Source organism: Hemitrygon akajei, chromosome 6 (assembly GCF_048418815.1).
Source record: "Hemitrygon akajei chromosome 6, sHemAka1.3, whole genome shotgun sequence".
In the NCBI taxonomy this organism is placed as follows: Eukaryota; Metazoa; Chordata; class Chondrichthyes; order Myliobatiformes; family Dasyatidae; genus Hemitrygon; species Hemitrygon akajei.
The window spans coordinates 161,868,217-161,895,687 of NC_133129.1; the positions used below are offsets into that span (position 1 = coordinate 161,868,217).

General features: G+C 43.1%; 1 protein-coding gene across 3 annotated transcripts in view; it reads right to left on the minus strand.

Annotated features, from left to right (window-relative positions):
* The window catches only part of cstpp1 (centriolar satellite-associated tubulin polyglutamylase complex regulator 1), a 298,064-nt gene that overhangs the window by 43,080 nt on the left and 227,513 nt on the right, over positions 1–27,471 (minus strand). For all 3 annotated transcript variants that reach the window (XM_073049674.1, XM_073049675.1, XM_073049676.1), the window contains one exon: positions 3,611–3,696. In XM_073049674.1, the coding sequence (XP_072905775.1) occupies positions 3,611–3,696 (86 nt within the window). The remainder of the gene's footprint in view (positions 1–3,610; positions 3,697–27,471) is intronic.

Genomic DNA, 27,471 nt, shown 5'->3' on the forward strand with positions numbered 1-27,471 from the left:
AGTTAAGGAAAAACTTCTTCTCCCAAAGAGTTGTGGGGGTCTGGAATGCACTGCCTCAGAAGGTAGTGGAGGCCAATTCTCTGGATGCTTTCAAGAAGGAGCTAGATAGGTATCTTATGGATAGGGGAATCAAGGGATATGGGGACAAGGCAGGAACCGGGTATTGATAGTGGTTGATCAGCCATGATCTCAAAATGACGGTGCAGGCTCGAAGGGCCGAATGGTCTACTTCTGCACCTATTGTCTATTGTCTATTATAAATGGGTTATTTTAGAGATTTAAAACCAAGGTACTTTGTATCAGGGCATAAATTATATAGGAAATTAAAGTACAATTAATCATTTTTACATATTGAGAACTTAGCAACAAAAGCAGGCAGATAACCTGAACACCTTGGCAGTCATTAACATATTTTATCTCTCTCCTTCCCTTGCTGGATAAAATAGCTAGATTTTGGACATCGCTGAGCGAGTGGCCAGTAGTGTCACCCAAACCTTTTACCTATTTCAAATCTTCCTTTGTGGAAAGTGATGTCCTACTTGGCTTGCAGGGGTAATCATGAACTCCCTATAACCTAATAAATTAAATAAACAATTTAATTATCTTCCTGTTTGCAAATGTGGTTTTAAATAACTTCAGTGGTATCCTATCTTTTTTCCATAATTAGACACATTTTTTGAATTCTTTTAATACTTCAACTTAATGCTTGACAACTGTATTGCTTATTTCTCATAAGCTGCAACTCCATTCCCAGAAGAATTACCCTTGAAATCTGATGTTAACATATCAGCTTCAGTAGTTGCTAACGGGTTGACTTTTTTTTATATAAAAAATTTCTTTTATGATGTATGACTTATGTTTAAATTTTTGATTACAGAGTGGTACACCTTTATGTGTTATGCTATAACATTTTGATCAATTTTATTACAATATATGAATGTACACAAGTTATGTTGAAATGGATCTATGTGTTGCACTCTGTAAATCTTGTTTTTTTTCTTCTGAATAAAAATATTGTAAAAAGAAAGAACATATCAGCTTCCTAAATTTATCCATTTAATATTATATATTCATCCTCAAAACTAATACTGCCATATTCTCTCTCATATACTATCCCTACTACCTATTATGAGCCTATAAAATAGGAACGCATTAAGTTAACACTGGAATTATTCATCATAGTATATCAAGGACTTGGCAGAAGATGGATTCCATTGGGTGTTACAATGGATTAATAAAAGTATAAAAGTAATATGAAGTCTTTAATCCTGAACATACATAATAATTATGAACATATAAAACAGGAATGCTTTAAGTTTTAAACACTGGCTTTGTAAGTTATTTTGAACATTCTACAGTTTCCAAAGAAATTATAGCTTAGTTTTCTTCCCCTTGCCTTTCTTCATCATATTTATCTAAGTGCTTTCATTTTGCTTCACAGATTTCAAATACCCTGTTTGATTTTGCATTTTTTCTGGGGCCTGTTTTTTTTAATGAATATCTCATTCAGGTAATGCTTTTCAACACTTAATCAATTTTTTTAAAAGTTGATCTCTTGGGGGTTCAATTTTAGGACATTAACTTCTTTCATTTTATCATTATATGGTTATAAGAAGATACAAAGTTTCCAAGTAATACCTCTTTTTCACACCTTCCATGTTTGTGACTCAAAATGGAGTTAACCTTCTGTTGAGTCTTTGATATACTATGATTAATAATTCCTTTGTTCAAAACTTAAATCATTCCTATTTTATAGGTTCATAATCATTATGCATGTTCTGGATGAAAGCCTTTATATTACTTTTATTTTGTCAATTCTCTCATCAGAGATCTATTGCCTTCTTGCTTTTATTCTAACACTTCTCTTTTTCTACAATTCTCTCACCCGTAAAAAAAATATACACACACACACACACACACATACATATAAAACATATATTTCACATATAAATACATTCTTATCTGTTGTTGTCGCCACAATAGGTCTACAGCAGGTGCAATTTCACTGGCTCTCCACTCGGTCTTGGATCAACTGGATAATAGTAATACCTATGCCAGCCTGTAAGTAATTTATTGATTACAGCTCCGTGTTCAACACAATCGCACCCTCAGTTCTAATCAACAAATGTGAAAACCTGGACCTCTGAGCCTCTCACTGCATCTGGATTCTTGACTTCCTCACTGGGAGATTGCAGTCTGTGTGGACCGGAAATAACATCTCCACTTCACCGACAATCAACACTGGTGCACCTCAAGGATGTGTGCTTCTCCCACTCCTCAACTCTCTCTACGCCTACAACAGAGTGCAGGGCACAGCTCAAACAGCTATTGTTGGCAGAATTTCAGATGGTGACGAGGAGGCGTACAGGAGTGCGATAGATCAGATGGTGGAGTATGGTGGCAAAAACAACCTTGCATTCAATGTCAGTAAAACCAAGGAATCGATTGTGAACTTCAGGAAGAGGAAGTCAAGGGAACAAACAACAGTCCTCATTGAGGGATCAACAGGGGAAAGGGTAAGCAGCTTCAAGTTCCTGGATGTCAACATCTCTGAAGACCAATCCTGGGTCCAATATATTGATGTAACACAGAAAAAAGGCATGATGGTGGCTACATTTCATTAGGAGTTTGAGGAGACTCTTGCAAATGTCTACAGTTGTACAATGGAGAGCATTCTGACTGGTTACATCACTGTCTGGTATGAAGTGGGCACCCACAGGATCAGAAAAAGCTGCAGAAAGCTGTAAACACAGCCAGCTCCATCATGGGAACCAGCCTCTCCAGCATCAAGCCACCCTCCGCCCCCAGGACATATCCTCTTCTCACTACTACCATTAAGGGGGAGGGTACAGGAGCCTGAAGACACATACTCAGTGTTTCAGGAACAACTTCTTTCCCTTCACTGTCTGATTTCTGAATGGACAATGAACCCATGAACATGACCTCACTATTTTTAGCTCTCTTTTCGCACGATATAGCTATCTATCTATCTATTTATTTATTTGAGTAATTTATAGCTTTAAAAAATATTATGTATTACAATGTACTGCTGCCACAAAACAACAGACTTCATGACATATGGCAGTGATATTAAACCTGATTTTGAAGAAAACCTGCAATTTTTGCAAAAGCTACAGACCATTGCAGAAGAAAGGCATACTTAGAAAAGTAATTTATTTATAATAAGCATCTTGAGGTTTGTAACAATATTACACTAGTCAATTGTAAACATTCATGTCTCATATCGTATGGTTGATGATAGATTTAAGTTAAAAAAAATTAAAGTCTCAAAGCAGACTCAAAGGTAAAATTTACTTTCCAACAAATCACTGCTTCAAATTGGTTTCTTGTCCTAAAATTAACGAGTCAACCTACATCAATGAATATTCGACAGGTATTGTTCTGTTAGGAACCATAGGTTGTATAAGCTGTGAACTATCAGATGACTTCTAAATTCAAGAGGGTACTACTATATATTGCCTAATTTTATTAATTTCAAATACAATACAATGCAGAGAGAGCTGTTCAGGCCCTTAGCACTGTTTCATGATTCAATTGCTTGTTTTGTTCACCCAAATGAAACAAGAAAGCAATAAAGATAGAAACTTACCACAGTAGTAGAACTGTATCTGGAATGCATACAAAAAATCCATAAACGACATTGGACAGTCCATTGCATCATCCATGAGAATAATCCTGCAAACAGCAATTGAATAGATTTTGTTTGTGGCTTACTGGAAAAAAATCATTTAATTTGGTTAATTGGGTATGAATATAATCTTATTAAAACATTTATTTGCTTCAGTGGAACCTCCTTGCCAAAGCTAGAATGGCAAAGCACATGGAAAAAAATGTACTGAATATTTACTGTCGCAGCTGAGGTATAGAATACGAGAGCAAGAAAGTAATGAGAACTCAGCTCTTTAGCCCACAGCATCTCAAGGATGTAATGTTGGCACAAGAGATTAGAATGGGAGAATTTTGGTTATAAGGAGGGACAGTCAAGGCAGGCTGGTTTCTTTGGAACATAAGGGAATAAGTGGAGATTTAACTGAGATGTAAATAATTAGAAGAACGTAAAGCTGTGTGAACAGGAAGGATCTATTTCTCTTAGCAGAGATGTGAATTATTAGACTGCACAAAATTAATATTGTCTGGCAGTAGGATTAGTAGGGAGTTGAAGAGAAATATTCAAAGAATACTGGCATCTAGAGTTGTAGAGACCAAACCCCCTCATTACGTTTAAAGTACATTTGGTTATTCACTTGAAGAGCTGACAAGACTATGGACCAAGAGTACTTTCCTTGGCTGCCATGCACTTAGGACGAGCAAAGACTTGGAAAATGTTATTCCTGTTAAGTTAGGTAAAAATATAGGAGTCAATAATTGAAAAAAACTTATTAATAAGTTTGTCTATTAAGAGGCATATACCTAGAAATTGGCCCATTTGGAGCAACTGTTTTGCACTTCATAAATCACATTTGCAACCAGTTCTAGTTTTATTAGCAACCATTTGGAAATTACCCAGCCATTTTCCAGTCGTGATTCATCTGAGCACCACACACAGATTAAACAATATCATCTAGCATGCAGTGGCCTTTTCTGCATTATTTGCCAGAATGTGGCTGTTAAGAGGAGTGACCTAAATTTATGACTAATTGGAGAAGATATAGCAAAACCTGAGGCAAGTTAGCAAAATAACACAAAGTAAAAGATGCACACTGGGGTATCAATGCTGTGCTTACAGGGAATACCACAGTCATTTTCTGTCCTTCACTTTTTACCATAGTACCACTGAAAACATTCGCAGCGTCAGCATATTATGCCTTTCTGCTGATACTGTGATCATTGGTCCCTTGATAAGCTTGTAGCTGCTAGGAGATTAGTGAGGGGTTTGTAGGGGCTGCCTAACTATACAGAAGAGCAACAAGTTACCTATCTTTCACACCAGCTCAGCTCCTACAAAACCAGCTGCTTTCCCTCCTTTCCATGGGAGACTTTCAAGTTGTGGTATTGTTCTGTACAAAGCTGTGCTGTGGTTACCAATGGATAATGCTGTTTAAAAGCTGACCCACGTCACAACAGTCAGCATGGCAATGAGGTGCCATCTGCAGTGTCTGCAGGTAGATGTTGTCACACCACATAGTTCAAATTTTACAAAGATTTGAGTGAAAAACTAATGTTTTTTTTAAATTAGATTTTTCCATGATTCCTGGATATTTTGCAAGTCACCTCATGTAGTGTCAAACAGCCATACAGCACAGAAACAGCCCTTCGGCACAGCTGGTCCATGCCAACTAAGATTTCCATCTACAGTATTCCTATTTGCCCACATTTAACCCACATCCCTCCAATCCTTTCCTATCCACGTATCTGTCAAAGTACCTTTTAAAATTTGCTAATATACTGCCTCAACCATTTCCTCTAGCAGCTCATTCGATATACTGACCATTCTCTGGAGGAAGAAGTTGCCCCTTGGGTTCCTATGCTCTCCCCTCTCAGCTTAAACCTATGCCTCCCATTCTTGATTGCCCAACCATAGGTGAAAGATTGTTCCCATTCACCCTTTCAATGCCTCTCATAATTTTATACTCCTCTAGAACATCGCCCCTCATTCTCCGACACTCCAGTGAAAGTAAGTCCCAACCTGCTCAACCTCGCTCCAGAGCTCAGTCCCTCAAGAGTCGGCAATATCCTTGTAAATCTCCTCGGCACCCTTTCCAGCTTAATGGCATCTTATAGAAGAGTGATGAAAACTGAACACAATAATCTAAATGTGGCCTCACCATCATACTCCATTAATGGCAACATAACATCCCAACTTGGATACAGAATGGTCTGAGTGATATAGGCCATTGTGTTTTAAAGGCTTCTTTACCACCCTGTCACTTCCAGGACACCTAGTTTCTCCTAGTTCCCTCTGTTCTACAAAACTCCCTAAAGGCATTACCATTCATGATGGAAGTCTGACCCTCATTTATCTTCCCAAAAAGCAACACCTTACATTAATCCTCACTCACCTGGAGAAGAGGGATGCAGACATTAGAATGCTGTTCCTGGACTACAGTTCAGCATTCAACACCATAATTCCATCCAGACCTGACAGGAAGCTCAGCGACCTCGGCCTGCACCCCGCTTTGTGCAGCTGGATCCTGGACTTCCTATTGGATCGTCGACAGGTGGTAGGGATGGGCTCCCTCACCTTTGCCCCACTGATCCTCAACACAGGTGCCCCCCAGGGTTGTGACCTGAGTCCCTTCTTCCAATCCTTTTACACCCATGACAGTGTTGCCACACACAACTCCATTCTGCTGATCAAAGTTGCAGAGGACACAATATTGATCAACCTTATATCTAGCGGTAATGAGACAGCCTACAGAGGAGAGGTTAACTCTGACACAGTGGTACCAAGAAAAACCTCTTCCTCAATGTCCAAAAAACAAAAGAGCTGATTGTGGATTACAGGAGGAAAGGAGACAGGCTTGTCCAGATTACCATCAATGGGACTGCAGTTGAGAGGGTGAGTAGTTTCAAGTTCCGCGGTATACACATCACCGAAGATATCAACTGGACTGTATACACTGGCTGTGTGGCCAAAAAGCACAACAGCATCTCTTCCACCTCTGGCATCTGATGAAGTTCGTCATGAGCCCCCAAATCCTCAAGACCTTCTACAGGGGTACCATTGAGAACATCCTGACTGGCTGTATCACCGCCTGGTATGGGAACTGCACCGACCTTGATCGCTGGACACTGCAGAGAGTGGTACGGACAGCCTGGTGCATCTGTGGATGTGAACTTCCCTCCATTGAGGACATTTATAGAAGCAGGTTCTTAAAGAAGGCCTGGAAGATTATTGGGGACATCAGTCACCCCAACCATAAACTGGTTTAGCTGCTTCCCTCCAGCAAATGGTACCGTGGCATTAAATACAGGACCAACAGGCTATGGGACAGCTTCTTTCCACAAGCTATTAGACTTATAAATTCACATATCTGTACATTGCGATGGAGTTATAGCGCAAAGATTTTTTACTCCCTCATATTGTAGGACGGATGTAAGATTTAAATAAATATATAGATAGATAGATAGATAATCCAAAATAAGTTGCATTGCCTTTCCTCCGACTACCTACCCAACTAATCAAGATCCCTTTGTAAAATCTGATAACGATCCTCACTGCCAACCTGTCTTAGTGCCATCTTCAAATTTACTACCCATGCCTTGTACATTCTCGTCCAAATCATTGATATAGATGACAAATACCACTAGGCTAGGGAACTCCAGTAATCATGGGCCTTGAGTCTGAGAAACAAGCTTCCACCATAACCCTCTGCCTCCTACCTTCAAGCCAATTCTTATTCCACATAGCTCATTTTGTGCATGACATGAGGGTGAATGACAGTTTCTAGGAAATAATCTGTAACATGTATAATCTCTACCAAATATTAAGCATTACAAACAGTGCAATTTTCTGGTTATTATTAACAATTAATGTATATTTGAATAATTAAGATTACATAGGGGCAAGTCATAAATAATTCATTTGTCAACAAAATAAAATAATGTGTTTTTAAGTCTTCATCATGAAAGCTAAGAACTGAGATTAAACATAAGAAGGTTCTGTGGCGACCCACTTTCTGCGCAGGCGAACCGGCTCACAAATAGCCAGCGCGCGGGGGGAGACTTTGGTAATGCACCTCTGACGTCATTTCCACCCGGAGAGGGCGGGCACGAGGGATTAAATGCCAGCGCCGCGAAGTTTGAATAAACTAGTCTCGAAACGACTTACCGACTGCGTGTCGTTATTTCAGCGCTGTGTGTAGCACATCGCTACATTGGTGACCCCGACGGTCCAAACGGGATTTGGACCAAAGATGACCGACTCTTCATCTGTTCACACAGTTTTGCTACAACTGCCGACTTTCTGGACGCTGCGACCAAGCGTGTGGTTTAGCCAAGCAGAAGCCCAGTTCCAGATTTGGCAGATATCCTCTGATTCCACGCGTTACTACCATGTGGTGAGCGCCCTTGACCAGGAGACGGCCGCCCAGGTTGCGGATTTCATACAGTCGCCCCCGGAAGATGGCAAATATGAAGCATTCAAGGCGCTGCTCATTGGGACCTTTGGCCTCTCACGGCGTGAGCGGGGTGTCCGCCTGCTTCACCTGGACGGTTTGGGAGACAGACTGCCATCAGCATTGATGAACGAGATGCTATCCCTGGCTGACGGACACAAGCCCTGCCTCAGTTTCGAGCAAGCGTTCCTGGAGCGACTGCCCGAGGACATACATCTGCTGCTGGCCGACGCAGATTTCAGCGACCCCCAGAAGGTGGCGGCCCGGGCAGACGTGCTGTGGAAAGCCAAGAGGGAGAGCATGGCGTCCGTCGGTCAGATTACCAGGCCACGCGCCCAACAGCAGACCAGACCAGGCCCGGCAGGGGAGCGCACACAACACAGAGACAGGAGTGAGGAGGCCAGTGAACAGTGGTGTTTCTACCACCAGCGGTGGGGCACAAAAGCCCGCCGTTGTTGCCCGCCCTGCAAGGGCCAGGGCCAGGGCCAGCAGCCGCTGATGACTATGGCGGCTGCCCACCAGGACAGCCTCTTGTACATCTGGGACAAACAGTCGGGACGCCACTTCTTGGTCGACACCGGAGTGGAGATCAGCGTCTTGCCCCCGACGGGGTATGACACCCGCAAAAGGAGGCCAGGACCCACCCTGAGGGCTGCAAACGGCAGCACGACACGGACCTACGGCACCTGCACAGTGCAGCTGCAGTTCGGTGTGAGCCGATTCACGTGGGACTTCACACTGGCCGCGGTGGCCCAACCACTCCTGGGGGTGGACTTCTTGCGAGCTCACAGCCTGTTGGTCGACTTGCAAGGGAAAAGACTGGTCCATGCCGAGACTTTCCAGACGTTCTCCCTGGGCGAAGCCAAGTTGCCAGCCCCACACCTGGACTCCATCACACTGTCGGACAACGAATTCACCAGAATCCTGGCAGACTTTCCATCAATTCTGGTACTGCAGTTCACGGAAGCCATGCCCAGACACGGGGTACAGCACCACATTCCGACCCAGGGACCACCCCTCCACGCCCGCGCATGAAGGCTCCCCCCGGAAAAGCTCCGCCTGGCGAAGGAGGAATTCAAGCAGATGGAGGAATTGGGGATCATACGGCAGTCCGACAGCCCATGGGCCTCCCCCCTGCACATGGTGCCCAAAGCAACAGGGGGCTGGAGACCATGCGGCAACTACCGCAGGCTGAACGAGGCTATGACACCGGACCGCTACCCTGTGCCACACATTCAGGATTTTGCAGCAAACCTGCACGGCGCACGGATCTTCTCCAAGGTAGACCTCGACCAGGGACCATCAAATCCCGATGCATCCGGACGACGTCCCCAAAACGGCACTCATCACCCCTTTCGGCCTTTTCAAGTTCCTTCGCATGCCGTTCGGCCTAAAGAATGCCACACAGACGTTTCAGCAGTTAATGGACGCAGTGGGACATGACCTGGACTTCTCCTTCATCTATTTGGACGACATCCTCATAGCCAGCAGCAGTCGTCAGGAGCATCTGTCCCACCTCCGTCAACTCTATGCCCGACTGAGTGAATACGGCCTGACAATCAACCCGGCCAAATGCCAGTTCGGGCTCGACACCATCGACTTCCTGGGCCACAGGATTACTAAAGACGGGGCAACCCCTCTGCCCGCTAAGGTAGACGCAGTCCGCCATTTCCCCCGACCCAACACAATCAAAGGCCTTCAGGAATTCGTGGGTATGGTAAATTTCTACCACCGTTTCCTCCCTTCAGCTGCCCGAATCATGCACCCCCTGTTCGCCCTGATGTCGGGTAAGGGCAAGGACATTAACTGGGACGAGGAGTCCGCCGCCACTTTCATTAAAACGAAAGAAGCCTTGGCAAACGCCGCGATGCTAGTGCACCCCAGAATGGACGTCCCTACTGCCCTCACAGTGGACGCATCTAACACGGCAGTCGGTGGGGTGCTGGAACAACTCACTGAGAGTCGCTGGCAACCCCTGGCATTTTTCAGCAAACACCTGCGACCACCCGAGCTCAAATACAGTGCTTTCGACCGGGAACTGTTGGCGCTATACCTGGCAATCCGGCATTTCAGGTACTTCTTAGAAGGCAGGCCGTTCGCCACGTTCATGGACCACAAACCGTTGACCTTCGTGTTCACGAAGGTGTCCGATCCCTGGTCGGCTCGCCAATCTGTCCTACATCTCGGAGTACACGACGGACATCCAGCACATCTCGGGAAAGGACAACGTCGTGGCGGACCCACTCTCCAGACCAGCTGTCCAGGCCCTGTCCCTGGGGGTGGACTATGCAGCACTGGCGGAGGCGCAGCAGGTAGATGATGAGACAGGACCGCAGTCTCGGGTTTGCAGCTGCAGGACTTTCTTGTAGGCCCAGGTGAGAGGACCCTCCTGTGCGACGTGGCTACCGGCCAACCTTGCCCCATCGTCCCGGCAGCCTGGAGGCGGCGGGTTTTCAACTCCATACACGGTTTGGCGCACCCATCTATCAGGACAACCGTCCAGCTGGTCTCCAGCAAGTTCACGTGGCACGGACTTCGCAAGCAGGTCAGTGAATGGGCCAGAACGTGCACGCAGTGCCAAACAGCCAAGGTACAGCGGCACACTAAAGCCCCGCCACAGCAGTTCGAACCCACCCACTGGAGGTTCGACCACATTCACGTGGATATCGTGGGCCCCCTACCAGTATACCGAGGAGCGCGGTACCTCCTAACGGTGGTAGACCGGTTCATGAGGTGGCCAGAGGCGGTCCCGCTCACCGACACTTCTGCTGATTCCTGCGCCCGAGCACTGATCACAACCTGGGTAGCACGTTTTGGGGTAGCGGCCCACATTACCTCCGACAGAGGCGCCCAGTTCACCTCCAGCCTGTGGTCAGCTGTGGCCAGCCTGTTGGGAACACAACTACACCACACAACAGCCTACCACCCACAGTCGAATGGACTGGTGGAATGCTTCCACCGTCACTTGAAGTTGGCTCTCATGGCCCGCCTGAGAGGACATAACTGGGTGAACGAGCTTCCCTGGGTCCTGCTTGGAATTCGCACAGCGCCCAAAGAGGATCTGCATGCCTCGTCGGCCGAGTTGGTGTACGGCGCACCCCTGGCCGTCCCGGGAGAGTTCATACCAGCCCCAAGGGGGCAAGAGGAAGAACCCGCAGCAGTCCTGGACAGACTATGCGAAAGGCTCGGCAACCTGGCCCCCGTACCAGCTTCACAGCACGGACTGAACCCGACCCATGTACCCAAAGAACTGCAAAACTGTAAGTTTGTGTTTGTACGAAGGGGCGGACACTAGGCGCTGCTACAGCGGCCATACAAGGGGCCGTTCAAGGTGATCAACAACAACGGGTCCACGTAGGTTCTGGACATTGGGGGGAAAGAGGAGGTTTTCACGGTGGACCGACTCAAACCAGCCCATGTGGACTTGGCGCAGCCGGTCAGAGTCCGACCCAGACTGAGGACATTGGGGGGTGTATCGCTGGTTCGGGGGGGGGGGGGGGGGGGTTATGTGGCGACCCACTTTCTGCTCAGGCGAACCGGCTCACAAATAGCCAGCGCGCAGGGAGAGACTTTGGTAATGCATCTCTGACGTCATTTCTGCCCGGAGAGGGCGGGCGCTAGGGATTTAAATGCCAGCACCGCAAAGTTTGAATAAACTAGTCTCGAAACGACTTACCAACTGCGTGTCGTTATTTCAGCGCTGTGTGTAGCACATCACTACAGTTCATCATTTTTGTCACGTGTTGAGGTACACCACTACTGTCTGGGTAGTCTCCAGCCCCTTGGCATGAACATTGAATTCTCCAACTTCTGGTAATTCCCTTCCCCTCCCTTCCCCTATCCCAGTTTCACTCTGCCTCCTCTTCCAGCTACCTATCACCTCTCTCATGATTCCGCTTTCATTCTCTACCCGTAGTGCTTTCCCCTTACATTCCTTCTTCACCTTTCCTGCCTATCCCCTCCCTGCTTCCCCCCTCCCCACCCCTTTATCTTTCCTCTGATTGGTTTTTCACCTGGCACCTACCAGCCTTCTCCTTCTCACCCTCCCCCCACCCTCTTTATAGGGCCCCTGCCCCCTCCCTCTTCAGTCCTGACGAAGGGTCTTGGCCCGAAACGTTGACTGTTCGTTTCCATGGTTGCTGCCTGACCTGCTGAGTTCTTCCAGCGTGTTGTACATGCACTTTGTTCTGTCTGCTACAGCTTTACCCAACTTTCTAGCTAATCCACGTCCCACTGTATCTTTAGACAGCTTTCATCACCTCCGATTTCCATATTATCTGCAAATTTACTAATCAGATTGCCTACATTCTCATCCAGGTCCTTCCTATATATTATGGACAACAATGGTTTTAACACTAATCCTAATGGCTGAAGCCTAGAGACTGGAGGCCTGTTCTGGAGTTGGAGGATAGTCTGCATATGTATGTGCAGGTAGGTGGTAGGGAGAAAAGGGCTTGTTTTGCTGTTATGGCTTTGTTGATTGTTGCGATCTATGTTGTTCTGCTGAGCATTGTGTGCATGCTAATTTGCTGCTGGAATATGAAATGCCAGTGCTTATATCTCCTGTGCACTGTGTGAACAAATTTTCTAATACCTATTTGCCACAAAGGAGCATTTTATAATATGACTTTTATACCTAAAGAGCAACTGAAAGGAAATGTTTAATTACTTCTTTTTTCTGTTGTTTATGACCTCATAAATACACAGCTTTCCTCCAGCTGGACACGTTGACTATGAAAAGGTCATCTTTTCCCCTCATGCAACCATTAGCAGCTGCTCACATGCTTTTTGAGCAAGAAGGTCCAGAACATGAACTGGCCACTCTCACAGCTGGTGATCAGCTGCTGAGATGAAAATAGTGATATATGTAGATGATCTAGCAAGCCGTATACAAAATCTCAGAAAGCAGAGCTCACATTATAAACACAAGAAATTCTGTGCATACTGGAAATCCAGAGTAACATACACAAAATGCTGGAGGACTCAGCAGGGCAGGCAGCATCTATGGAAAGGAATAAAGGGTCGACATTTTGGGTTGAGATCAATGTTCCCTCTAACGTGTAATGACCAGTATGTGCAAAAATCTTGTGCTGTGCAATTTTTTTGCCCAGTGGCAACACGTGCGTACTGAATTTTAAATATAGAGGTATTCACTTTAACAGCTAGCGAAACACTGTAAATAAGAAATTAACAGCTTTTGCACACAGTTCATATGCGATTTGCTTGCTAAGTGACGCTTTAAAAAGTCAAGTTTCCAAATATCACTCCATTTCTTCTCACTTGCAAATTCACCAACGAGCTAGAGGGTGACAACTTTTTGTGCGCAGTTAAAATTCCTTTGTGCGCTAGCAGCAAAAGATGTGTGTGTACGCAAACGTGCACACATTAGAGGGATCATTGGCTGAGATCCTTCATCAGGGCTCATCATTGGCCCAAAACATCAAACAGCATCTTTGGAAAGGAATAAAGTGCCAATGTTTCAGGCTGAGACCCTTCATCAGGACCAGTCTTGATGAAGGGTCTCAGCCTGAAACATTGACACTTTATTCCTTTTCAAAGATGTTGTTTAACCTACAGAGTTCCTCAATCATTTTGTGATAATAACTCACATTGCCTCTCATTCAAAAAAGGGCAGTGGAAATACACCTGGAAATTACAGTCTAGTGAGATTCCAAGGGGCAAGATTTATGTTCACTTGGAAAGACAGGGATTAATGAAGTGGAGTCAGCAAAGAAGATCATATCTCAACAATCTGATGGGGAATTTTGAGAAAGCAACTTAGAAGAAGGCAGCATAGTAGATGTAATTTACATGGACTTTATTAAAGATTTTTACAAGTTCCTGCATTGTGGACTGGTCCAGAAGGTTAAGGCATAATGAATTTGAGGTGTGTTGGCAAACTGGATCCAAAGTTGGCTTGTTTATAGGATAGGGAAGCAGTGATACATAATTTTTATGATGGGAAGTCTCTAGTAAGTGGTGTAACAAAGGGACTGGTGTTAGAACCTTTGTTATTTATAAAACATATATATAATCCAGCTATGTGTGAACTAATACACTTTGGGAAGTCAAATTCTGGAGTGGAGAAATTTAAAGATCTGAGAGTGAATTTTCTTAGGGGAGAATGGTAGTTATCTAGAATGAACTGCCAAAGGAATTAGAGTCATAAATTATATTATAGAGAAACAGGAACTTTGGACTAACTCAACAACGCCAACCAAGAGTGCCTTCCTGAGCTAATCCCATTTGGACCATATCCCTCTTAACCTTTCTATCTATGAACTTGTCAAAATTACTTTAACTTGACCTTACCACACCCTCTGATAGTTTGCTTTACATACCCACTACCCTCTGTGTGGAAAAACACCCCTCAGGTTTCTTTAAATCATTCCCCTTGCATGTTAAACTGACATCCTCTAGTTTTAGACTCTCCTTTCCTGGCAAAAATGCTGCAAATATCCACCTTATCTGTCCCCCTCATGATTTTACAAACCTCTATAAGGTCATCCTTCAGCTCCTATGGTCCAAGGAAAACAGTCACAGCCATTCCAGTCTCTCCTTACAACTAAGCTCTCCAGTCCCAACACCATTCTAGTGAATATTTTCTGCACTCCCTCCATTTCAATCATATTCTTTTTTTTTTGTATGGCAATTATAACTGCACACAATATTCCAGGTGCGGTATAACCAGTGCCTTGTACAGTTGCAACAACTCCTGTACTGAACGTCCTGCCCAATGTGGACAAATGTGCCATATCCCTTTTTCAACACCTTGTCTACCTGTATAACCACTGTCAAGGAATCATGTACTTGCACTCCAAAGCTTCTATTTTCTACAAATCTCCCCAGGGCCCTGTCATTTTCTGTACATGACTTGCCCTGGTTTAACTTCTCTAAGTGCACGACTTCATTTGTCTGACGGTAATTCCATCTGCCATTCCTTTTCCCACTTTCTCAGTTGAGCTAAATCCTATTGTAAGCGTATCACGACTTTCTTCACCGTCCACCATTCCACCAATTTTGGTGTCATCTGAAAATAAACTTATCACGCTATTTGGATTCTCCTCCAGAGTATTTGCATGATAAACAACAGAAGACCCAGGACTGATCCCTGTAGCACACTACTGGACATAGGCATCCAATCTGAAAAACAAATCCTTCCATTACCATCGTCTAACTCCTTAATCAAATCAATTTTGTATTCAATTGTCTAGCTAACCCTGCATCACCTTCCAGTCCAGTCTACAATGAAAGACCTTTTAAAGATCATCATGTGATAGACATTAATAGTAATTATTTTAGTCAAATATATGGCTGTCATCAATCCTCTCAGTTACCTTTTCAAAAATATTCTATTAAATTTGTAATATATAATTTACCACATACAAATCCATGCTGGTTAACCTTAATCAGTCCTTGCCTTTCCAAATGCTAACATATTGGTTCTAGTGTAACAGTAGTTATTGAAAAATGATATTTTTAAAGTGAATGACATGCTATTCCTTTAATACTGCCCATTCTTTAGGGCACTGATGAAACCAATTTCCTACCTAGTTTCAATTTGCCTCACACAATTAACTGGCATTTCTTGTTGAGCACACAAAGCTCAGGCCAGCATGATTGTGTGTGATAATATTGAACAGTAATTGTAGCAATCATTAAAAACTCCTGATCATCAGTGCTACTGACTAGCTCTTCCTCAAAACTGTACGCAAGAACCATATTACGCTTGGACATATGTCAATCAAACCACTGACAGTTACAGTCCATTCCCAAGGTCAAACACTAACTTGTTGGATGAAGTACAGAGAGTTGGAAGTCTCGGTACAACTACAACTCTGCAGGATTTTCAGTAAGAAAAGGATTTTAAAAACTGTTAAAAACGCTAGTTAGCAAACAGAAGATGTGATATATGTAAGGCCAAGTTCAAAGGTAGGAGCCTCATCCATTGTGTTTTTCCCCACCGCACATAGCATTATAGATATGTGCCACTAATAATAAATGCATAATTCAAAATAACATTTTGCAAGGTTTCTGTGGTAATCAAAGTGGCATATTAACCTCACTGCTCATGTAAAAGCTAAGCCATTCATTGGACTCCATTAACATTTTATTATACCATCACTAAAGTTGGAATTCATTTGTTTCCACAGATCATAAAATACATAGCATCATATTGAAAACTATGTCAAAAGCTTCTCCACAACTGTCTGCCACGGCTCAACAGACAGCACTCACCTGAATCAAAAAGGTTGTAGGTTAAAACTTACTCCAGAGTCACATGCAAAATAATCTAAATTGACACATAGTGTGCTATCTTGTGAATTAGAAATTAACTGAGGTCTATTCATTCACTATAGATTTAAAGATTCCTTGATGCCACTTGGAAAAAATGTAGGGTATTTTCTTAGGAGTCCCAGCCAAAGTTCATCCATCAATCCATATCATTAAAAAAATATAATCTGCTCATTATCATATTGCTGTGTGGGAACTTGCATGTAAGTTAGCTGTCACATTTTTTATGCTACAAGGAAACCGCAACTCAAAAGGACTTCTTTTGAATGCTAAAGTTGGCTCCATCCTAAAGTTATTAATACCTAAGGCTGTGAAAGGAAGTACCTCTAATGCAAAACTTTATTATTTATTCCAATTACTTGTGTATTAACTTGTTGGATGTTCTCAGGGTAGATTATTGGATAAAATTGCAGCAAGAAAAGATGTTGGATCACAAAAATAAGATGTGCCAGAGGAGCTTAGTGGGTAGTGGAGCTATTTCATGGATCCAGGGACTTGGGTTTGATTTCTTCCTCCAATGCTCTTTGTATAGAGTTTGCACCTTCTCCATGAGACCATGCTGGTTTTCCCTAGGTGTTCCACAGATCTATTAGTGAACTATTATCCACAGTATAGATCATTAGCAGGAGAATCAGGAGGATTGTTGACGAATATGTGTGACAGAACAAGTTATGGGGAAATACGTGGGGGAATAGGACCGATGGGGAGTTCTGAGATTTGTCATGGTGAGCTGAATGGCTTTCTATAAGGAAATAATATGGAAATCTCTCTGGGTGAAGTGAAGAAGCATCAAATGGTAGAAAACATTGGTTGGAGTTGTCCATGGTTCCCAAACATCAGCCAAAACAAATTAACAATAATGATGGGCAGGATGAATTACTGGAGTGTGTGTACAGGATGGTATTTGAAAACAGGGCACTGAGTTCCTGCTATAAGCATCAACACTCCAAATCACTGTCGAGACCTGTAGCTGAACTGCCAAACCTGGTGTTAACAGGGAAGCAGGTTCATGGTTTTGGTAAGTGAGATGGAAGACACTAATAATGAGTAAGCATGTTAACCATTTATTTACAAACAGTAAAACATTCAATCAAACATCTAAGTTAAACAAATACTCATGTAAGCCACCCTAAGTTACAAAAACTACAACACTAAACATTCAGTAACACTTCAAACTCAACAGGAACTTACAAAAACTACAACACTAAACATTCAGTAACACTTCAAACTCAACAGGAACTTACAAAAACTACAACAGTAAACATTCAGTAACACTTCAAACTCAACAGGAACTTACAAAAACTACAACAGTAAACATTCAGTAACACTTCAAACTCAACAGGAACTTACAAAAACTACAACACTAAACATTCAGTAACACTTCAAACTCAACAGGAACTTACAAAAACTACAACACTAAACATTCAGTAACACTTCAAACTCAACAGGAACTTACAAAAACCACAACACTAAACATTCAGTAACACTTCAAACTCAACAGGTACTTTATTAAGTCTCCCCAGGTTACACAACTACAGAACTTGGTGTTGTGGGAACATTCACCAAACAGGTACTTAGTTAGGTGTGGTTGAGGGCCCTCCTAAATTTGCAGCATACTTTCCCAATGGTTCTTCAGCACTGTTCACAATCTCAGTGCAAAGATGAGCCCCTGACGATTAAGGAAAAGCAAGCAAGTCTCTCACACATGCTGTTCTTATACCTCTGACGTGTCCGGAACTGGACATTGGTGCCCTAGCACACAAGGAAACCAGTGGGAAAGATCTGCTGCATCCGTCAAACAGGCCAATAAATGACCGGCATGGCAGAAGCAGCTTTCAACCGGCAAGTAAACTAACCCATCACATTACACCTGGAGATCAGCAATGGAGGCAGGGATCTGTACTTCAGATACAAAATGTACAACTCCTGATTCCTTACAACACTGGCCTCATGCTTTGTTTGCAAATGGTTTTGATGCATTGACACAATGACCAATATTGTCAGAATCACACACCACTTACTATTCCAGCATACCCGAGGAAATACTGGAACTTCCAGCATATTTCCTTTCTCAGGGTTGTCAGAATTTGTTTGACTTAGCAATATCAAAATAAAATTTACAGTACATCTTGGCAAGCTTCAAATACAGAAAATTTAAACCATACACTAGCCAAACAGAGACATAAAATACAGGGCCAAACAGAAGTGTTTGATATGTCTTAATTAAAAGACCTGGATGAAATTCTTCAACCCTTGGTCTTGTGGGAATACAAGGACATAAGAAACAGAAACAGGAGCAGGAAAAAGAGTAGGCCAGTTGGCTCCTGGAGCCTGTTCTGTTCATCATGTTGCTGTTCCATTCTTGGCCTCAACAGCACTTTCCTACTCTCTTGCTTGTAATTCAAACATCTGTCAGTCTCCACTTGATTACATTCTATGGCTCAACCTCCACAATTCCTGGAGTAAAGAATTGCAAAGATTCACAACCCTCAGGGAAGAAGTTCCACTTCATTTCTTTCAAAAATGAACCTCATTCTGAAACTATGCCCCATAGTTCTAGACATCCCACTGGGGAAATCAATCTGTGAGTATTCATCTTGTTACTCCCTTTCAGAATCATATGTATTTCGATAAAATGATCTCACATTCTTCTACATCCTAATAAAAAAAGGCCCAGCTTATTTAACATTCCTTCAGATGACAACCCTTTCATTACAGGAATCAACCTAGTGAACCTTTTCTGTTCTGCCTTCAATGTAAGTGTGCTCTTCCTAAAATATAGAGGCTGAAACTATATTCAGTTTTCCAGCAGCTAACCATTCTTTCTACATTAACCATTTCATCCCAGTAATCAATCTGGGGACATTTTTGTGCCACCTACAATACAAAGATGTATTATTCCTTAACTATGGACACCAAAACATAATAGCCAAGGTGTACTCTCTCCAATGCCTTGTAAAATTGTATCAAAATTTTCTAACTTTTATACTCCATATCAGTTGCAATTAATAATGACGTTTCATCAACCTTTTCAGTTACCCACTGTAACTGAATGCTAAATTTTGTGTTTCTGTACTAGAACTTCCAGATCCCGTTGCAGTATGCTATAGCCTAAAAAGGCAAAAACTCTCTCAGAAACAGACTTTACATAATTAACACATCAGGGTGGAGTATATGGTCCCCTGCCAATGCTGATCAAAGCAATTCATACTAGCAGAGTACCAGATGCTAAAAAACCTCTAGGAAAATATTAGATAGAGAACGTAAAATTTAATGGCTGAATTTTAATGGTTCTGAGCTTCTCCAATCTATAGGCATACATGTACAAAATAAATCAGAATCTGAACTACAATGTTTAGTGTAAAATGTTTCATCCTGAATGAACATTTGAATATTTTAAATAGTTATCGCTTGTACCATCTGGCTGGTTTGATTTAATGTCACTACTTTTAAGGTATTGCACCGTGAGCTTTCATTTAGAGAATGATGGCAATGTGTGAAAACGTAAGTAAAACTAGACATTTTACTAGTTTACTTAACTAGATGCTTAACTAGGTCTTTAATATTTAAGAATATCCGTCTAAATATAGTAAGTTCTGAAAGCTATTTTTATCTCAAAACTAACATACAAACTTCAGAACTGGTTAAACGAGAAATCAAGCAGGAATTAGTTCTGAAATGCCCTCCACATCCCTCTTTCAGTTTCATGAATGCAGTCTAATCATAGGATCATAGGGCACGATAGGAAACGTAACAAGACAAAAAAGTTCAATAGTTCAGTTTTTGCTGTTTAAATTGTAGCAATCTGGGTAAGAATACTCATTGTGTTAGAACCTTGACACCGACAACCATGAATGAGATAAGGGTGAAGTCCAGATAGATAGGTTAAAAATTGTAATTTAGTATAGATGAGAAGCATGAGAACCTGATACTGTTCAGATAGTGAGGCACTTCAGTCATAGCCTATGTGTAGAATAAATACCACAAAGATGGGTAGGGTAGACCAAGATAGTTACTGGTTTAATAATGGCGCATTCCAACATCTTAAGTATCAATACATAATTATATTGAAGGGATGTCAAATGTAATCTTACACTATTCTTGCTCTTGTTAATAGACCTGGGAGATATCATTCAAAAATGGAAACAATTATTACTTTGCTTCATCATAAAAGAGTATTATAGCAGTTACACTATCATCAATATCCAAATCTGAATCCAGGTCCATTGGAGGCCGAAGAATATGGACTGCCTTAGGGTTAGAGGACTGTGTATCTGTGTGTGAGAGAGGAAGGAATATGGGCTTATGTTTGAGTCACCGTTTTGTTGTTTGTTGTGGTCTGTTTTGTGTTCTATATTGTTCTGGTGAGCATCGTGGGCATGCTCTTTTGGAGCCAGAATGTGTGGCGACACTGGTGGGCTGGCACAGCACCTTGAACCCTGAAACTTGAGTAGAAGTGTGATTAAACCAAAGAATTTAGTGACTGTCTCTGTGTATTCTCTCCATGTGCAATGAAAATGGCCTTGCTCTATTGACCATTGTCTTATTTCTTAGGATTGCACACTGGGAATGGCCTTTGTACATAAGCAGCTTCACAGATGAAGAAAATTAGTCCCAATCAAAATCAATAAGCCTGGTAACAATGTTTTGCAATTCAAATACCTTTCAATATTATGAAGTATTTTACCAGATAACAGCTTCCATCCCACAACACATGAATTTTATTATGCTCTTATTAAGAAAAAGAAGGTAACTAAGAAGAGGGTATATCCACTCAAGGATATAGGGGGGAATTTGTGTTTGGTGTCAGAGCAACTGGTTGAGGTATTAAGTGAGTACACTGTGTCAGTATTTACCAACAAGAAGAATTCAGAGGAAAATGCAGGCAGAGTGGGATATGCTAATATGCTGCAACATTTTGAGAATAAGAAGGAGGTAGTGTTGGGTCTTCTGAAAGCATTAAGATGGATAGGTACCCAAGGCCTGAAAGCATATATCCCAAAATATTGAAAGAAGCAAGTGAGGAGACTACTGGGTTTTGACAGAGATCTTTGTGCCCTCACTAACAATAGGCAAGGTTCCAGAGGATGGAGTGCAGCAAATGTTGTATCTCTGTTCAAGCATGATACACGAGATAATCCAGGGAATTGGAAAGTGGCCAGTGAGTGAGTGGGCCAGTGAAGGAGTGGCGATTTGAGGCTTTGACTTGAGAGGCTTCGACAGGAAGAGGCGGAGGACGAGCTTGTTCCCAGTTAGTCTTTACAGTGCCTCCTGAGACGCTGGTGTCCCTCTCCTATGAGATGTGGCAGTCTTGGGGGAGCTCCCCTCTCCCGCAGAGTCATATCTGCCAGAAGTGCTTGCAGCTGGGCGATCTGGAAGACTGTGTGAGGAATCTGGAGCAGCAGCTGGATGACCTTCGACTCATAAGGGAGAATAAGGCAGTCAGATGAGAGCTACAGGGAGGTAGTCACACCTAGGCTGCTGGAAGCAGGTCGTTGGGTGACAGTCCGAGGGGGGGAAGCGAAGGAGAGTAGACAGGTGGTGCAGAGCACCCCTGTAGCCATTCCCCTGAATAATAAGTTTACCGTCCTGGATGCTGTTGGCGAGGACAGCCGACCAGGTGTGAGCCACGGTGGCAGGACCTCTGGCTCTGAGTCTGACCCTGTGGTGCAGAAGGATAGGACGGAGAAGAGGAGAGCTGTCGTCATTGGAGACTCCATAGTCAGGGGGGCAGACAGGAGATTCTGTGGACGTGAGAAGGACACCCATATAGTTTATTGCCTCCAGGGTGTCAGGGTCCGGTATGTCTCTGACCGAGTGCATGACATCCTGGTACGAGAGGGAAAGCAACCAGAAGTCGTGATACATGTTGGTACCAACGACATAGGCAGGAAGAGGGATGAGGTCCTGAAGTGTGAGTTTTGGGAGCTAGGCATAAGGCTAAAGAACAGGACCTCAAGGGTGGCGTTCTCAGGATTGCTGCCAGTTCTACGTGATGGTGATGGTAAGAATTGGAGGAGATGGCAGTTGAATGCGTGGCTGAGGAGTTGGTGCAGGGGGCAGGGTTTTAGATTTCTGGATCATTGGGATTTCTTCTGGGGAAGGTGGGACCTGTACAGATTGGATGGGTTGCACCTGAACTTGAGGGGGAGCAATATCCTTGCTGGTAGGTTTGCTAGCAGTGTTTACACTAATTTGCAAGGGGGATGGGACCCGGAGCGATACAGCAGTGAAAGAAGTGCATGGAGTAAAGCCAGATCTAACATATAGAGAGGCTTTGAGGAAAGAGAAGCAGAATAAAGGGTGTAAAGGTAGTAAGGTAGAAGGGCTAAAGTGTGTATACTTCAATGCAAGGAGCATCAGGAACAAAGGTGATGAACTGAGAGCTTGGATACATACATAGAATTATGATGTAGTGGCCATTACAGAGACTTGGCTGGCACCAGGGCAGGAATGGATTTTCAATATTCCTGGATTTCAGTGCTTTAAAAGGGATAGAGAGGGGGAAAAAGGGGAGGAGGGGTGGCATTACTGGTCAGGGATACTATTACAGCTGCAGAAAGGGTGGATAATGTAGCAGGATCCTCTTTTGATTCAGCACGGGTGGAAGTCAGGAACAGGAAGGGAGCAGTTACTCTACTGGGGGTATTCTATAGGCCCCCTGGTAGCAGCAGAGATACCGAGGAGCAGATTGGGAGGCAGATTTTGGAAAGGTGCAAAAATAACAGGGTTGTTATCATGGGTGACTTTAACTTCCCTAATATTGATTGGCACTTGATTAGTTCCAAGGGTTTAGATGGGGCAGAGTTTGTTAAGTGTGTCCAGGATGGATTCCTGTCACAGTATGTTGACAGGCCGACTAGGGGGAATGCCATACTAGATCTAGTAATAGGTAACAAACCAGGTCAGGTCACAGATCTGTCAGTGGGTGAGCATCTGGGGGACAGTGATCACTGCTCCCTGACCTTTAGCATTATCATAGAAAAGGATAGAATCAGAGAGGACAGGAAAATTTTTAATTGGGGAAGGGCAAATTATGAGGCTATAAGGCTAGAACTTGCGGGTGTGAATTGGGATGATGTTTTTGCAGGGAAATGTACTATGGACATGTGGTCGATGTTTAAGGATCTTTTGCAGGATGTTAGGGATAAATTTGTCCCGGTGAGGAAGATAAAGAATGGTAGGGTGAAGGAACCTTGGGTGATAAGTGAAGTGGAAAATCTAGTCAGGTGGAAGAAGGCAGCATACATGAGGTTTAGGAAGCAAGGATCAGATGGGTCTATTGAGGAATATAGGGTAGCAAGAAAGGAGCTTCAGAAGGAGCTGAGAAGAGCAAGAAGGGGGCATGAGAAGGCCTTGGCGAGTAGGGTAAAGGAAAACCCCAAGGCATTCTTCAATTATTTGAAGAACAAAAGGATGACAGGAGTGAAGGTAGGACAGATTAGAGATAAAAGTGGGAAGATGTGCCTGGAGGCTGTGGAAGTGAGCAAGGTCCTCAATGAATACTTCTCTTCGGTATTCACCAATGAGAGGGAACTTGATGACAGTGAGGAGAATATGAGTGAGGTTGATGTTCTGGAGCATGTTGATATTAAGGGAGAGGAGGTGTTGGAGTTGTTAAAATACATTAGGACGGTTAAGTCCCTGGGGCCTGATGGAATATTCCCCAGGCTGCTCCACGAGGCGAGGGAAGAGAGTGCTAAGCCTCTGGCTAGGATCTTTATGTCCTCGTTGTCCACGGGAATGGTACCGGAGGATTGGAGTGAGGCGAATGTTGTCCCTTTGTTCAAAAAAGGTAGTGGGGATAGCCCAGGTAATTATAGACCAGTGAGCCTTACATCTGTGGTGGGAAAGCTGTTGGAAAAGATTCTTAGAGATAGGATCTATGGGCATTTAGAGAATCATGGTCTGATCGGGGTAGTTAGCATGGCTTTGTGAAGGGCAGATTGTGCCTAACAAGCCTGATAGAGTTCTTTGAGGTGACCAGGCATATAGATGAGGGTAGTGCAGTGGATGTGATCTACATGGATTTTAGTAAGGCATTTGACAAGGTTCCACACAGTAGGCTTATTCAGAAATTCAGAAGGCATGGGATCCAGGGAAGTTTGGCCAGGTGGATTCAGAATTGGCTTGCCTGCAGAAGGCAAAGGGTTGTGGTGGAGGGAGTACATTCAGATTGGAGGGTTTTGACTAGTGGTGTCCCACAAGGATCTGTTCTGGGACTTCTACTTTTCGTGATTTTTATTAACAACCTGGATGTGGCGGTAGAAGGGTGGGTTGGCAAGTTTGCAGACGACACAAAGGTTGGTGGTGTTGTAGATAGTGTAGAGGATTGCCGAAGATTGCAGAGAGACATTAATAGGATGCAGAAGTGGGCTGAGAAGTGGCAGATGGAGTTCAATCCGGAGAAGTGTGAGGTGGTACACTTTGGAAAGACAAACTCCAAGGCAGTGTACAAAGTAAATGGCAGGATACTTGGTAGTGTGGAGGAGCAGAGGGATCTGGGGGTACATGTCCACAGATCCCTGAAAGTTGCCTCACAGGTAGATAGGGTAGTTAAGAAAGTTTATGGGGTGTTAGCTTTCATAAGTCGAGGGACAGAGTTTAAGAGTCGCGATGTAATGATGCAGCTCTATAAAACTCTAGTTAGGCCACACTTGGAGTACTGTATTCAGTTCTGGTTGCCTCACTATAGGAAGGATGTGGAAGCATTGGAAAGGGTACAGAGGAGATTTACCAGAATGCTGCCTGGTTTAGAGAGTATGGATTATGATCAGAGATTAAGGGAGCTAGGGCTTTACTCTTTGGAGAGGAGGATGAGAGGATACATTTTAGAGGTGTACAAGATATTAAGAGGAATAGACAGAGTGGACAACCAGCGCCTTTTCCCAAGGCACCACTGCTCAGTACAAGAGGACATGGCTTTAAGGTAAGGGGAGGGAAGTTCAAGGGGGATATTAGAGGAAGGTTTTTCACTCAGAGAGTGGTTGGTGCGTGGAATGCACTGCCTGAGTCAGTGGTGGAGGCAGATACACTAGTGAAGTTTAAGAGACTACTAGACAGGTATATGGAGGAATTTAAGGTGGGGGGGGGGGGGGGTATATGGAAGGCAGGGTTTGAGGGTTGGCACAACATTGTGGGCCAAAGGGCCTGTCATGTGCTGTACTATTCAATGTTCAGTTCTAGGTCAGTGAGTCTCACATCAGTGGTAGGGAAGCTACTGGTGATGATACTTGAGGGATAGCATTTATGCATATTTGGAAAGGCATGGCCTGGTACAGGGCAGATCACATCTCTAAAACTTGATCAAGCTTGTCGAGGATATAACAAAAGAATCTGATGTAACCTACATGGACTTTAGTAATGAATTTGATATGGTTCCTCATAGTAGGTTGACTCAGAAGATGAAGGTGCATGGGATCCAGGATGAATAGTAAGTCTGTATCCAAAACTGGTTTGGCCATCGAAAAGAGTAGGGGTGTAGGGCTGTTATTCTGTCTGGAGGTCAGTAATCTGTTGTGTTCCATTAGAGTTGGTGATGGAACCTCTATTGTTGTGATATATAGCAATGACTTGGATGAAAATTTTGAAGGAAGGATTAGCAAGTTTGTGGGTGACATCAAAGTTGATAGAGTTGTGGACTGTGGAAAGCACTCTCAAAGAACACAGCAGGATATAGATTATTTACAAATATAGCCAGAGGTGTGGCTGATGGAGTCTAATCCAGGAAAATGTAAAGTATTGCACTTTGGGAGGCCAAATGAAAGGAGAAAGTAAATAGTAAATGGTAGACTCCTTAATAGCATTGAGGTACAGAGTGATCTTGGAGTCCAGGTCCATAGTTCACTTAAAGTGGCTAGGCAAGTGGATAAGGCGGCAACTAAGACATATGGCATCCTTAGCAACACACACAAAACGCTGAAGGGACTCAGCAGGTCAGGAAGCACATATGGAAAAGAATAAACAGTGGATGTTTTTGGCCAAGACCTTACTTTTCCATAGATTCTGCCTGACCTGTTAAGTTGCTCCAGCTTTTTGTATGTGTTGCTTGGGTTTACAGAATCTGCAGACTTTCTCGGCATCATTGGGTGTTGAGTAGAAGATAAAGAAATCATGCTGCTGTTGATAAAACTTTAGTCAGAGAAGAAATGCCAAACATCAAATGACATGCGTTTTAGGTTAGAGGGGGCAAGTTTAAAACAACATGAAGGGCAAGTTTTTTACTTAAATGATAGGTGCCTGGAATAGGTTACCGTGGGTACTGAATCAGGTGGTCTGCTAGAGCTTAAGAGGCTTTTGGATAGACATATGAAAATGAAGGGATTGGAGGGATATGAATGTACTCAGTAGGAGGACATTTATTATAAATTTACATCAAGATTGGCATAATATCATGAGCCAAATCATCATTATGACTATTCTGATTACCTTGCACTAAATGGATTTTGATTTTCACTTATTCTAATTATTTTTCTTTAAAAAGTTGTATTTATATTTTTCTCTTGTGAATGCTGCTTATGTGATGCTGTGTGCCTTTGACGCTGCCTCAACTGTGTTTCTCATTGCACCTATGCATACACGTATTTATATATACGACAATAAGCTCAACTTTGACTTTAAAACTTTAAGGTACAAAAATTCAGATCTTGGGCAAGCCCCCCAGAAAAAGGCAAAAATGATTTGTGCCTCATTTGTTCAGTTTTAATGATAATAACCAAAATAGGTTGAAATGATGAAAAACTGAAAACCTAAAAAAAAACTGCTTAAAAATCCTTTTTTTTCATAGGGGATGCAGTAAATAATGCCAACCACAAATTTTTCTTTAAGGACGTACTTCTAAAAACTTATATTGTGGAAAAAATATTGATCATTTGCTCTTGTTTATTCATACAGTTGGTCTGTGAGGTGATAGGATAGTTCAAAGACTAAAAGACTCAGATTAATAAAAACTTAGGATGCATTGGATAAAATTTAATCTGTAGGTTTATTGTTTCTCTTTATCTATTTAGTTGTGATTTATCCCAGAAACTGAAAGGTGATGCATCTACTTAAGTTTTTTTTCCCCCAGTAACTGCAAATATCTGATTTGGCAAAGCAA